General features: G+C 56.7%; 1 protein-coding gene across 3 annotated transcripts in view; it reads right to left on the reverse strand.

The window, feature by feature from the left end:
- Positions 1-492: 492 nt before the first annotated feature.
- Positions 493-14,032, reverse strand: part of BRD3 (bromodomain containing 3) — a 37,267-nt gene continuing 23,727 nt past the window's right edge. For 2 of the 3 annotated variants that reach the window (XM_058524429.1, XM_058524430.1), the window contains exons 7-12: positions 12,813-12,941; positions 10,438-10,629; positions 8,910-9,145; positions 5,211-5,503; positions 3,798-3,926; positions 1,810-2,022 (exon numbers count right to left, since the gene is read on the reverse strand). In XM_058524429.1, coding sequence (XP_058380412.1) covers positions 1,907-2,022; positions 3,798-3,926; positions 5,211-5,503; positions 8,910-9,145; positions 10,438-10,629; positions 12,813-12,941 — 1,095 coding nt within the window. In that variant the 3' untranslated portion in view covers positions 1,810-1,906. Of the gene's footprint in view, positions 2,023-3,797; positions 3,927-5,210; positions 5,504-8,909; positions 9,146-10,437; positions 10,630-12,812; positions 12,942-14,032 lie in introns of all 3 variants that reach the window. The other variant, XM_058524431.1, reaches the window with a different exon arrangement.

Raw genomic sequence — 14,032 nt, forward strand, 5'->3', positions numbered from 1 at the left:
ACTGATGACTAGTCCCGCTATCCATCCAGAAGTGCTGGCAGAAAGAACTTGCCACCAGACGAGAGGCCGGCCCCCCGCGGCTGCACCTCCAGCACCCACCTCAGAGAAGCCCTCCCAGGGACGTCTGGGAGAACGCCCTGCTTCAGTCATTTCTGTGCTAACTGGAAAATGCTTGAGCAGGGAGTCCTGTGCAGCCCGCAGAGAGGGAACCCTCCTGGGGTGAGAGGCTCCTCCAGGCCTGGAGAGAGAAGACAGGCCAGGGAGAGCCCCGCCAGGCCACTGCCAGCCGGCTGGAAGACTGCGTTGGGCAGTGGGGGCCGTAGCCTCTCCCCTGGGGCTGGGAGGTGAGGGTGCCCCTTGTGGGGCCTGGAAGGCCGACCCAGGCATTTGCAGCCAAAGCCACCATGCTCAGGGCTTGGGCACGCAGTACGGGGCAGCCCTGTGCCCAAAGGCCACAGGCAGCCTCTGGAAAAACAGAACCAGCACATAACCTTCTGTTAAACTCTGTATATTATTATTATTATTCTTTACAATAGAAAGTTAAAAATCAAGACTTAGATTTACTATACATTTGTTTCTCTCAGATTACAAAGTTTATATTATATAACTGGGGTTCCCTAAATTGATTTCTGTTAAAACAGTCCTAAAGAGACCAGAAGTGAATACAAAAGAATGAAACCAACAAAATAAAAAAATCAGAATGCACTGCAGCTGGAAGTCGTCTACACCTGTGAGTCTCCGAATTTCATACACACATGAAAAGAACAAAAGCAACCCCCCGACAAACCCCGGAGCAGAGCGAGCGCACACAGACATGATTGAGCCCCGGCAAGAGGCGCGGGAAGCTAGCACCTGGAGGTCAGAGGTCACCCCGCGAGTGGGGTCGGAGGCTCTCCACACCGCTTCAGAGGCCTGCATCTCTGCTATGTTTGTTAATGCATTTCTTTTGCGGTTTTGTTTTTTTCTTTTTTTAAAAAAAATGACCAATGATGTTAATAAATAAAGTATTCATATATACATGAAATTGGGAAAATGGTTCCGGAGTGTGCAGCAGCGGCAGCGGGTAACAAGTTGGGGACACACGTTGGGCTGGACTTTCATAGAAAATTGCTGAACCTTACAAAAAAGTCTCCTTTTTTTTTTTTTTTTTATGTTTTCTTTTTCTTTTTTTTTTTTTTGAAGTTGAGGTAAAAGTTTCAGTGTATGGAAACCTGTGCGCTGCACATGCAGCCACTGTGTCCCCTCCCAGGAGCTCGTGGCATCACCAAGATCAGAGAAACCCAACGTCCTCTCTTCCACGCCCCACCCTCGCCCGCCCCCACCGGCATGAGCTCTGATGGGAGCCACGAGGACCCCTCGCCTGGCCAAGCCCTGGTCCTCGCCACAGGCACGTCTGTCCTCAGCCCCTGCAGAAAGAGGTGACCCCTCGGACACGAGAGTCAGAGCTCAGGGCCCAAATGACAAAGACAACAGCTGTCTGCAAAGCTGACAGCTTTCAAATACAGTACAATTTTAGAGAAGTTTCCTTTGAAACAATTCTTCCTGGAGCTACAGACCAGGTTGGGCATAAGAAAAGGGATTCTGCAAGAACCTTCAGATCACATCTCACACGTGTTTCTACGGTTTCCAGGTTAGCATCTGAAGTTGCCATCTCCAAGCCACTGAACTCAGTTAACAAGAAAAGACTTTATGCAGACTCACACCTCCTCATAAAGTCTCATGTGCACACAAAAAAAGATCTTTGACCTATTAAAGCAAAAACTGGAAGATACCATAACACTGAATTAAAAAGAAAACCTGCACACCAGGGGACAGAAGTAGTATATTAACCATCGAGGGAACACTGCAGAGTCTCGGCGTGTGCGACACCCACTGGCTTCGTTCTGTTCTGCGTCAAGTCCGGAGTTCACTCTGAGTCGCTGCTGTCGGAGCTGGATCCGCTGGAACTGCTGCTCCCGGACTCGGAGGAGCTGCTGCTGCTCAGCCGGGACGGCCCTCCCGAGGGCGCGGAGCCCGGTTTCTCTGGGGGAGACACAGCAGGTGAGCGGCGCCCACCCCACTCACCCACCCTCGCCTGGCAACGCCTTCATCAGCACAAGCTTTTCCAGAGCATCCACTGGCTTCACACCAACACAGCACGTGCCACAACTCACCCATTTCTTGGCCCAGTTGTTTAAAAAATATTAACAAATACTTGTTGAAATGAATTACTGCATTAATGAGATTGGGGGATTTGCCCCATTCCTGGCACAGAGCTCCTAAATCCCTTGGACTCTCCTGAGTGACAAGAATGTCTTCTGGTATTTATAAGGAGCCTCTTTAGATCACACCTGAGTTTATGCAATGAGCGACTTAGGGTGGCAGCCCCAGAGAGCCACAGGATTGGGCTGGTCACCAGCAAGACCAGGAGACTGGAGGGGCAATTTCAGCCCCTCCACTCCCAACTCCAAGGAGGGGAGGGCACTGGAGATGGGCACTATAAAAACTCGTGATTCGGAGAGCTTCCGGGTTGGTGAACATACGTAGGTCTGGGAGGGTGGTGCCCAGAGAGGGCATGGATGCTCTGCACCCCCCACACCTGGCCCTGTGTGTCTCTTCCATTTGGCAGTTCCTGATTTGTATCCTTTATAATAAGCCATAATAGTAAGTAAAGTGCTTTCCTGAGTTCTGTGAGCCATTCTAGCAAATTCTCGAACTTGAGGAGGGGGTCGTGGGCACCCCTGATTTATAGCCCGTCAGCCAGAGGTGCAGGAGGCTGGGGACCTGCACCTGGCGTCTGAGATGGGGGTGGTCTTGTGGGGCTGAGCCCTTAACCTGCGGGGTCTGCGCTAACTCTGAAGAGACAGCGTCAGGACTGAACTGAACTGCTGGACGCCCAGCTGGAGTCGGAGATCGAAGAGCCGGTGTGAGAAAAACCCCACACGTTCAGTGTCAGAAGTGTAAGAACAGCTCAGAGATCAACAACACTACGTGAGCATGCCCGAGACTGGAAGACACGAGTGCCGTCTACTCAGAGGGGCTGATGGGCTGTGGAGGGAGGCTGACCACAGAAGGACATCCTTCAGTCACATGGCCCCGAGGAGTGACAACACAGCCACCTGCTCTGGCCCCCCCAGGGGCCATGTCTGGGGACCCTCCCAGCCTTTGGTGGGAGTGGCAGGGTTACGAGCCCCGTCTCGGCACTGGGCAAGCAGGACCTGGCAAGGCTGCGGCACCTGGCTGCTACATGATCGTCGAGATGGGACCCCACTCTGACCACCACCTGTGCCGCGCCATCCTTGGGGCCAGGAAAAAGCTATTTGCCCTTTCTTACAAGGATCCAGAGACAGGAGGCAAGGAACCAAATCACCTGTCACCTAAAATAAGACCCCACAGTCCACAAAGCACAGGCCCTGGGGGCTGGGAGTCGGAGCCTCCCTCTACCTGGTATGGGTTAACACGCGGGGAACTAGTGTTACAGCCTGGGGGCAGCCAGAAAGCTCGCTGCCATGGGGTCCAGCCCCCACAGACCACAGCTGGCCCCTTCCGAAGAGCCCTCTCCAGGGGGTGCTGGCACATGGTGCTTTCAGGCACGCCTGCCATCTGCTCGGCCCCTGCAGGGCTGGGTTCTGGTCCCCCGTTCGCAGATAATGAAACCGGGGTTTCAGGAGGTCAGGAGCCTCACGGAAGGAGACACGCACGTTAAGCGGTGGAGCCACAGACCCCAACATGGTCCTGCCGCCCACCACCCTCCCGCTGCCCCTCCCCGGGACAGAGCGCCGCAGTGGGGCCGCGGGGTGGCGGCCAGGAGCAGCTACCTTTCTTGGCGGGCTTCTTGTTGTTGCTGAGCTGCCCACTGACGTCCTGCAGCCGCTTCTCCAACTCCTTCTTCTTCTCCTGAGCTAACTCCTCCTTCGACTTGGCCGCCTGCTTCCTCCCGCTTGTCGCTGTGGGAGAAGGCGGAGCTGAGATGGCAGGGTGGGGCGGAGGAAGGACGGCGGCCACCCGGGAGCCGAGTCGCACGGCCCTCAGAGGGGCAGCCTCCCGGTGGCATGGCCCTGGCTCTCCTGGTGGTTCAGCCCTTGCCTGGCGCCGCAGGGCTGACGCCCCAGCTCCCTGAGGGGTCACAGTGACCAGGACGATGCAGAACCCTGTCTGCACATACTGAGCCTTTGCCACACGCGGACCTTTCTCTTCAATTCTCATAGAACTCCTGAGGTGACACAGATCATTCCCAGCCCAGACAGGTGCACGACGGACATGTATGGCTTGGTGACACCGCCACCCCGGGTGAAGGGCAGAGCCGTGACCTGAAGCCTTGACCCTCTGACTCCTGGTTCTGCTTCGCCACGGCTGAGGCGCTCTTGGCCTCAGCAGCGAGGCCCAGACTCGGCCCTGGAGCATGGCCTCCAGTGCCCGGCACGTCAGTGCCACCACCTCTGAGTCCACAGGTGACTTACCGAGAGTCACAGGTGCCGTGACTGCAGGGGGTCACACAACACTCCATCCAGGAGAAGGCGGCTGCCCCCTCAGAGCGAGTGACCACCGAGCACCCAGGAGGGCCACACGCAGGCTCATGCGCACCCTGGGTGGTCCTGGCGGCCGGGGCTGCTGCCCTGTTCTCCTGCCACCAGGGGGCCACCTCGGGCCTGCCCTCCCTCTCACTCCCCAGGACTCGCTGACCCAGGCAGTGCCGCGTTCCCATCCAGAGAAGTCACTGACTTCCAGGGAGAGCCTGGTCCAGGGCCGGTGTCCGTGCTGGAGGCCTCTGGACCCTCTATCCCAGGCAAAACGGAACTGGTCTGCCCTGGCAGGGGTCCATCAGAGGTCACCTGCAGCCCAGGCCCCTAATGGAGCTTCAGGAAGGGTGTGACAAGGACCTTAACTGGCCCTTGAATGGCTGAGGCTGCGGCCGGCCCACGGGGCCTGCCCGCCCTAGTGAAGGCCGAGGCACATATGTGCTGCCCCCCTGCCCAAGAGCAGGGGAAGGAGGGCTCTGGCTGGAGGGGGGCTGCAGCCGGGTCTCAGCCAAGCCCACGGCCCTCGCTGAGCACAGACAGCTGTCCTCAGGGCACAAGGCAGGAACAGGGGCGAGGAGCACGCTTCGGTGACCCACTCCCACTCCCGGGGCCGCCTGGCTTTCCACCTGGGACTGAAGGAGTGACGAGGGAGCACGGGGTGGGGGGGATGGGGGGGGGACGTGAGCACCACGCTCTGCCCCGACAACTTACAGAACGGCTTCCTTTGCTTTTTCTGTAAACAAGACTTGACGTATCTCTCTAGTTCCCGCAAAGTGGTGGGTTTCAGAGTCTCAAAGTCAATCTCTATCTCGTCGGGGTTGGAGTCCCTGAGCGAGGGCTCCCGGGACTGGATGATGTGCACCACCCGGCCCAGCTTCTCCCCAGGCAGCCGGTTGATGTCCAGGCTGAGCTGGCGCTTCTCGTCGTAGCTCATGGGCAGGCCCTCCTCCTCCTCCTCCGAGTCATAGGAGGCTGACGCCTGCTTGCCGCCCTTCTTCAGCTGTCTGAGGCAGCAGGGAAAGAGCACTGTGGCATGGAGCCCTTGCCCCCCGACCCCGTGGAGCCTGAGCCCCTGGCCCCTGCCCCTGGGAAGCCTGAGCCCCTGCTCCCCACCCTCATGGAGCCCTTGCCCCCTGACCCTGTGAAGTCTCAGCCCCTGCCCCCCAACCCTGTGGAGCCTGAGCCCCTGCCCCTCCACCCCCATGGAGCCCTTGCTCCCCGATCCCGTGGAGCCTAAGCCCCTGCCCCCCGACCCCGTGGAGCCTGAGCCCCTGCCCCCCAACCCTGTGGAGCCTGAGCCCCTGCCCCTCCACCCCCATGGAGCCCTTGCCTCCCTGACCCTGTGGAGCCTGAGCCCCTGCCCCCTTGTTCTGTCTGGCCTTCTTCCTCTCCAGGACCACCAGGCTCTCTTACCAAGGGGCACACCCAAAGTGGTCCTCAGGCAGAGAAGCCAGGCTGACTGCCTGAGGACTGCATATATATCACCAGAGACACGGGAGACCCTGCTCCAGAGGTCAGAGCAGAGGCTGCTCCCAGCTGGGGGGTTTCTAGGCCTCGGCCAGGAAACAACTTTCATGGCCAGCCAGCTCCCCTCAATGCCCCACAGGCACCTTGAACTCAACAGGTCAAAAACTGATCTCAGTATTCAAATAATTCAAAAGAAGGCAGGAAAGGGGACAGAGGAATAAAAAACAGACAGAAAACGAGGGGACGGTAGCCCGAAATCTAACTGTATCATAATCACATTAAATATAAATGGTCTAAGCACAAAAGTTAAAAGAAAGAGATGGTCATTGGGATAAGAAACAAGACCCAACTCAGACGCTGTCCACACAAACCCTACTTTAAATATAATGACAGAGGAAGGTTAAGAGTTAAAAGATGGGGGAAATACACCACGCAAACACCAATTAAAGAAAGCTGCAGTAGCTATATCAATATCAGAAAAAGTAGACTTCAAGAAAAGGAATATTATCAGGAAAAAGAGGGACACTGGAAACGATCAAAGGGTCAACTGACCAAGAAGACAGCACAATCCCAAATGTGTGCGCATCTAAAAACCAAGCTCCAAAAGATATGCAGCAACATCTGATAGAACTAAACGGAAATGGAATAATCCACAGTTCTAGTGGGAGAATTCAAAGATTCTTTCTCAGTAATCAACAAAACAAATCAGCAAGAATAGAGAAGACCCCAACACCATCAACCAAATTAACACAACTGACACGTCTTTGTCTGTCTGAGGTTTTTAAGATTTTTTTTTTCCTGACATTTATACAACACTCCACCCAGCTGCAGGAGAACACACATTCTTTTCAAGCACACATGGACTACTCACCAAGACAGACCATATTTTGGGCCATAAAATAAATCTTAACAAATTTACAAGTATTGAAATCACACAAAGTACGTTCTCTGACCTGACTGAGATTAAACTAGAACTCAATAACTGAAAAATATCTGAAAAAAATTCCCAAATATTTAGACATTAAACAACACACTTCTAAACAACTCACGGTCAGAGAGGAAGTCTGAAGGGGAATTAGAAAATATTTTGAAATCAAGGAAACCACCACATATCAGATTTGTGGGGTGCAGCTAAAGCAGTGCTCAGATGGACATTCATAGCATTGGAGGCTTATATTAGAAAAGGTCTCAAATCAATAATCTGAGCTTCTACTTTAAGAAGGTAGAAAAAAGGACAGCAAATTAAGTCCAAGGCAAGCAAAAGGAAATCATAAAAACAAGATCAGAAATGAAAGAAAGTGAAAACAGAGGAAAATCAGTGAAATCAAATACTGGTTTGTTGAACGACCAATAAAACTGATCAACCTCTCTCTAGATTCACCAAGAAACAGACACAAATTACCAAGATCAGGAAGGAAAGAAAGGACACATCACTGCAGGCCCTACAGATGTTCAAAGGATAAGGGAACACCACCGACAACCCGTGCCCGCCAACCCCGCGATTTAGGTGATATCGAGGAACAATCTGAAAGGCACAAACCACCAAAACTCAAGAAGAAACTGATAACCTGACTAATCCTATATCTACTCGAAGACTTGAATTTATGGTTAAAAACCTCCCAACGGTGAAAACTCCAGGCCCAGATGATTTCACTGGTGAATTCTATCGAACATTTAAGAATTAATACCAATTCTATAAATCTACTCCGGAAAACAGAAGAGAAGGGAACACTTCCCAACTCATTTTTGAGGCCAGTATTATACGGACACCAAAACCAGAGACAGTGCAAGAAAAACTGACTTCTGTCTCCTCCTCCAAAAGGAAGAAGAAAGGGGGGGACGCCCTGACCATTCCCACTGCCCAGTCTTGATAGCACCACTGCCTACCCAGCTGCCAAAGCCCAGACCCAAGCTCCGCATTTCCTTCTCCTCCTACTTTCAGGCACCAGGCTGGTCCCTTCTGCCTCTGAAACGGTTCTCAAAGCAACCTGCTGCTGCCTCCAAGGCCACACCGACCTCCTCTGCCTGCATAACCACAACAACCTCCAAAGGGGCTTCCTCTCTCCCACGCTAGCCTCCCACTAATCCCCTCTCCTCACTTACACGCTTCCTGATGCCCCTTCATTTGCTCAGAGAATAAAACACAAACATCTCCGCGAAGCTGGCCAACCCCGGTGGCCTCAACTCTCCCTGTGCTTCCCAACCCAGTCTCTGCTCTTCAGAGGTGCCAGCCTTGTCCTAATTCCCACGAGGAACATGTGCACTGGCCTCCAGGGCTTTGTACCCGCTGTTCCTGATTCTTGGAACCCTGTGCCAACCCTCTGCTGCCAAGCTTCCTGCTGTGCAGCTGTCACCCCCTCCTCGGGGAAGCCTTCCTTCTTCCTTGCTGGGAGAGGCACCCCGGCCCTGAGCGCCTTCCCCACCATCCTCATCTCCCCCGTCGTCCCTGCCTGTCTGTGGCAGGCGTTCCCGAGGGCAGTGCCTGAGCACAGCAGGAGCTAAGTCAGAAGGTGGAAGGGCCAGGGAGCTGAAACTGCGCCGAGTCATGAGTCCACCACCCGACCCTGTGCCTACCAGGCGAGCCAGGAACACGGTGCCAAGAGCCCAGATCACCAAGGCCCAATGACCCCCAAATACAACCCCTGGGACCGAACCAGGAAAATGTCCCCAAAGCCTTGAAATGCTGCGGTCTCTGCCAGGTGGTGTGACCACTCCGATGGCCAGCCCCAAGGACAGCTGAGTGGTACCCCCTGGAGCCCGTAATCCTCCCGCAGACACCTCGCTTGGTCCCCACAGTCTCCCCACGAGGCAGACGAGAGAAGGACCCCCACCCTGTTTCCCACGTAACAGCCCACTCTCCGAGTCACCAGGACGTGGCCACACGAGCACCTACGACGTGTGGCACTGGGCTCGCGGAGGGCTGGACCGGGCGCTGGGGCCCACCTGCTGGCTGTGGTCGTGCTGTTGGCCTTCTTGGCGGGAGCCTTCTTCGGCGGGGCCTGCTTGGTGGGCGGGGCCGCCTTGGCCTTCTTCTCGTCCTCGGACTTGGCCCTGTGTCTCTCCTTGTCCTTCTCCTTGTCCTTCTTCTTCTTCTCCTTCTCCTTCTTCTCCTTCTTCCTCTTTGGCTTGTTCACTGGGGCCTGAGACAGGGCGGCCAGCTGCTCGTGCACGGCCTTCAGCTGGGAAAGAGCGGGCGGCTGAGCGGCCTCCCCTGGGGCTGGCCCAGGGGGGACACAGGGACACCGTGCGGGAGGTGACCCAGGAGCACCTGGGCCTCGCCCCTCAGGGAGCCGGAGAGCAGCCAAGCCCCGCCCCGCCCCCCAAGACCCCCGTGCCGCAGGAGGGTCGCGGGGCCTGCTGGGCCTCGGTTTCCCCAGGTAGAGTGAGGGGGAAGTGCCCGGCTCACAGGTGGTGGACACGGCGACAAGATGGGCCTGGTGAGATGCTCAGCCCGGGCGGGTAGCACAGGAAGGACTCGATAAATAGGAGCTACTGTTTTTCTTATTAGTTTTTACTTTTCAGATGAGAGGAGACTTTCGACAGCTACTCTGGGGATGCTGTGGGGAGCTGACTCGGCAGGTCTACAGGATTAAAAGGACCCAGCGCCAAAACGTACCCGACGGCGTGCTAAGTGCTCACACACCTCTCACTTCTGCAACCCCCGGGGTGAGGGGGGCCGCCACGAGCCGCACCCGTCCAGTGAGGAACCGCATCTCCAGCCTCCTGTGGGCGGAGGGGCCGAGGGGGCACCACATGCGCACCCTGGCCATGGTTCTGCAGCAGCCTGGGGGCCACGCCACAGGGCCACCTTCCCTGCAGCGTCACCTCTAACAAGGCTGAGCTCAAGGTCAAATGCCCAGCCCCACTCTGGACTGCGGGGCCCTCTACTCTGCTCTTTCCTCTCCCTGCCCGGAGGACCCAGACACTGAGCACCTGTTGGCTGCCAGACGCTAGGGGAAAACAATTTACCTTTTTCTTAACCCATCGTCAAAACTCCAAGTGGAGGGAGCATTAGTCCCATTTTGTAAATGAGGAGAGAGAAGCAAAAAAGTGGGCACACCAGGTTTACAGGTGGTCAGGGGCTGAGGTGGGAGCCATGGAGCCTGCGCCCGCCCCACTGCAACAGACTGCTGGGGCCACACCGCTGGGGCTTCTGCGCATGCCTGACAGACTTTTCTAGACCAGGGTGAGGCACCCAGGGCCCACCAGGGCTCCAGGAATGTCCCGGCACAAGTCAGGCTCGTGTGGCCCCAGGCCTGCAGGACCCCCGAGGGGGCCCTCGGAGCTGACACCTGCCCTGGGTCCCCTCCCCGCCCAGCGACACTGCAGGGAAGGATCGCTGCGGTGTGAGTGAACAGGGCAAACCTCGGGTCAACGGGCTGGCCCAGCGCCGGGCCGGGACCAGGCCGTGGTCCTGCCTCTGCCCCCTGCTCAGCCCCCGCGGTCCCCGGGCCCGACTGCAGGTGCTCACCTGCTCCTGTAGCTCTGCCAGCCTCGTGGCCCGCTCCTCCTCCGAGTCTGAGCTGCCCGAGTCCGAGGAGCTCTCCTCGCTGCTGCGGCTGCTCTCGGTGCCCTTGCTCACTGCGGGGGCCGCGGGGGCCGGCAGCGCGGGCGCCTCCACGGGCTCATCTGGCATCTTGGCAAACCGCATTTCAAACACGTCCTGTGGGAGAGCAGGGGCTGCCTGAGGTCCTGGATGCCCACAGGTCAGTCCTCTCGAGGTGGCCCCCCACATCACTGGGATGTCCAGCTGCTCGGAAGGTCAGGCCCTACAAGGAGACTGGGCCCAGCCTGCTCTCAATCCCTCCCTCTCCAGGCATTGAGTGTGGGTCCAGTGGCAGGGGACACGGGGCCAACAGCCACTGACGCAGCCTCCTAGGAACTGGCATGCAAGCTCCCTTTATTAAACAGGTAAGCATCCTGTAACAAATCTGTGCATCCTCTCAGCCTCCAGGTCTGAGGCTCTGCGAGGCTGCCTTCTACCACAACATAGCTGAAGTGTCTTCCTTTGAGCTCCGGCCTTTCACAGGGGCCCCCAGACACCGGGTTGGGAGTCAGTTCACATTTTCCCATCTCTGCTCTACGATTTTACTGCAGCATCACATCTCATTCTGAGTTAAGTCCAAAAGTTGGCTCAAAAGGCAAAAGTCTTGTCCTGTCAAAACTGGCTTTGGAAAGCCCTTGCCAGCTCCTACCCAGCAGGACCCGGGCCCTCGGGAGCACTCGCAGCCAACGTCCCCTCTCCCTGGCGGCCCAGGTTCATTTCTGATGGGGATGAGTGGCTACGAGGCCAGGCGAGGAGACTTCTCTTTGCCAAGCCCATACACCGGAATCCACATCGGCTCACACCCATGAGACACGACCCCACTGATCAGGGGCCAGCTCCTGGGAGAGCCCACTCTGGGTTCTGGTCCCCCAGAATCCCTCCTGGGGTGAAGACATCCTCAGAGGGACACTCAGGCGCAGAGCCACCGTTCGGCCTGCTCTCGGCAAAGGGCCTCGAAGGCCACTGACATCAGGAGCGTCAGTGCTAGGCTCTAACCCGGAGCTCGATGTATACAACGTACAGTGCAATTACTAAACGGCCGTCGGTAATTAAGGTTCTCAGCCTCTGTGGCCACACTGCTGAGAAACATCTCCTGCAGGAACAGAATGAGCCGCTGGCCTCGGCACTCTGCTCGCATGCCCGGTTTGCTGCTGGTGCTGCCTGGCTTCCTTATTAAGGAATTTACCAGGTCCAGGAACGTCACAGAGCGACGACAGCACAGCCTTTTACGAAGCCTTCTGGCTTCAAGACACAGCGGGCACAGTCTCGCAGTCTCAGTATAAAACTGCGGGTCCTGGTGGCTTCCTCTGGGTGTGCTGGGACCCCCAGGACTGCTCTGCCATGTCCCCCCGTGGGAGCCAGTACACAGAGGGGGCAGCAGGCAGCAGGCAGAGCCTGGGAAAGGCCTCAGGAGGGCCCATGCAGGAGGACGGCAAGAAGATCAGCAGGACCCAGCAGCAGGCAAGGCCTCCCCCTCCTTCCTCGTCTGGGTCCTGCGTGATCACCGACGAGACCACAAGCTGCTTCCCAGGGTTTTCAAAAGGGTTCTGAGCAAGGGACTAGGAACGCCTTATAGAACAAACATTCTGGGTCCGGTAAAAAGAAAAACTACTGGCAGCGGGTATAACTCCACAATTTTTACTTTTCCTTCCAAAAAGAAAATCCTCTGATTACGTTACGTTGAAAATATTGGAGCTGTTATTTATACAAGTGACAGCCCACACAGGCAAGCATGAAGGGAAATAAGAATAGATTCTGCGTGCTGACCCGCACAGGAACACGTGGGCAGCACCCAGAAAATCACGCACACAGGCGCACACGCTCGCACGTCCCTGTGCTGGAGGCTAGCCTGAGCTTCCCTTCCTTCTCTTCTCTCCCAATCTCTCCCATGTACCATCCGCTTCTGTTGTCAGGAAAGCACAAGGCTGCACAACCAACCATCCTCTGACACAACATCCACAGGCCTCACTCACAGGCTCCTGACGAAGCCCCCCTTGGCACAGAGACATGCTGGAACCTTCCGTCAGGAAGGCAGGAGGATGGACACCTGCCTTCTCTTCCTCTCCGTCCGTCTGGGCTAGAACATGCGCCAGCCCCTGGAGGGTGTGCTCCCTGCCGTTCCCGCCTGGACCCCACCTTAGCCGCCGATGAGCAGAAACTTGCTGCGTGGACGAGGCTCCCCCGTGGCCTTCCCTGACTGGGTGTTCTCTGGGAGGACTGTGTCTTCCCTGGGTGCCTGCCCTGAGCTGTGATCCCCCCGGGCCCAGAAGGCCCCGCCCCCTGAGAGCACCTCGGGTTACCTGGAGCTTCCTGGCCATGGCAACCACCTCGTGGTCGGGGGGGTTGTACTTGTAACAATTGGAGAACATTAACCGGATGTCGGCTGCAAAGCCCTGTGCGTCCGGGTACTCTCTGCTGTCCATCTTCTTCTGTAACACACAAGGGACAGGGCGTCAGGAGCCCCGCCCGGTGCCCCAGACCTCAGCCAAACAGACGCCAGACCCTCAGCATGCCCACTGTCAGCCAAGACCTCGTGTGCGGGAGCCCAGAGAGAAAGGGTGGAAGGGGGGCTTGAGGGCTTGGAGGGAGGATCTGGGACCCTGCCGACAGGCAGATGCCCTGGTTGGAAGGAATAGATGCTCGAAAAGAAATCCCACCTCCCGCAGCCACCACCTAACCCCTTCCTCACCCAAAGCTTCCGACCCTACATGCTGGGTAATTTTTCACACACTGAAGTCCCTGACAGTAGCGGCACCGGGGGCAACGAGAAACTTCTGGGGAAAAGTCGCTCTCTACCAACTCTGGGGGCCTACTCAGGTCACGGAACGAGACATCGAATTTTTTCTCCGTGAGAATCTGGGCGCTGTTAGCCAGTGAGCCCCTCAGCAAAGCCCCAGATCGTCCCGGCCACCCCAATAGGACAGGGTGGGGTTGGTGGGGGCAAGACGACAGGCACACTGCACATGGAGGACAGAGGTGTGACCAGCAAGGGATGCCGCCAGGTGGCAGCTAAGAATAAGCTGACAATCGGGGCCGATGGAGGGGAAACTGCTCAGTGAGGGAATGAGCTCCTCGTGCCTGGACGGGATCAAGTAGAGCTCATCAGTCAGGGACCTCTTGTTGGGGGAGGGGTGCCCGTTTTTCCTGAGGGCCGTGCTCTGCTACAGCAGGACATGGAGGGTTCGAGTTCAACCCCCTGCCCCATTTGCTCCTAGAATAAGGAGCAAATTTGAGGAACAAAATTTTGGACTCTATGAAGGGACTGATTGTGGTCAGACTCCAAGACCTGCAGCTTCTCCAGCCTCAGATACGGCCCCTTTCCCTGTCCCCTAGAGAGCTTCCGACAGCTCCGGAGCTACGTGGCTCCAGCCCTCAGCACAGCCTCCCCACTCCAGGGTGGCCCAGCCAGGGAGGACAAATGGGCACCCAAGACCCTTTCGACTTGGGAGAGATTTTCAGGCTCTGGTCCTAATCTGACCACTGGCCACTTTCCTGGGGCTTGGGAACAAACAGGCCAAAG

Source organism: Diceros bicornis, chromosome 28 (genome assembly GCF_020826845.1).
Source record: "Diceros bicornis minor isolate mBicDic1 chromosome 28, mDicBic1.mat.cur, whole genome shotgun sequence".
NCBI classification, from domain to species: domain Eukaryota; kingdom Metazoa; phylum Chordata; class Mammalia; order Perissodactyla; family Rhinocerotidae; genus Diceros; species Diceros bicornis.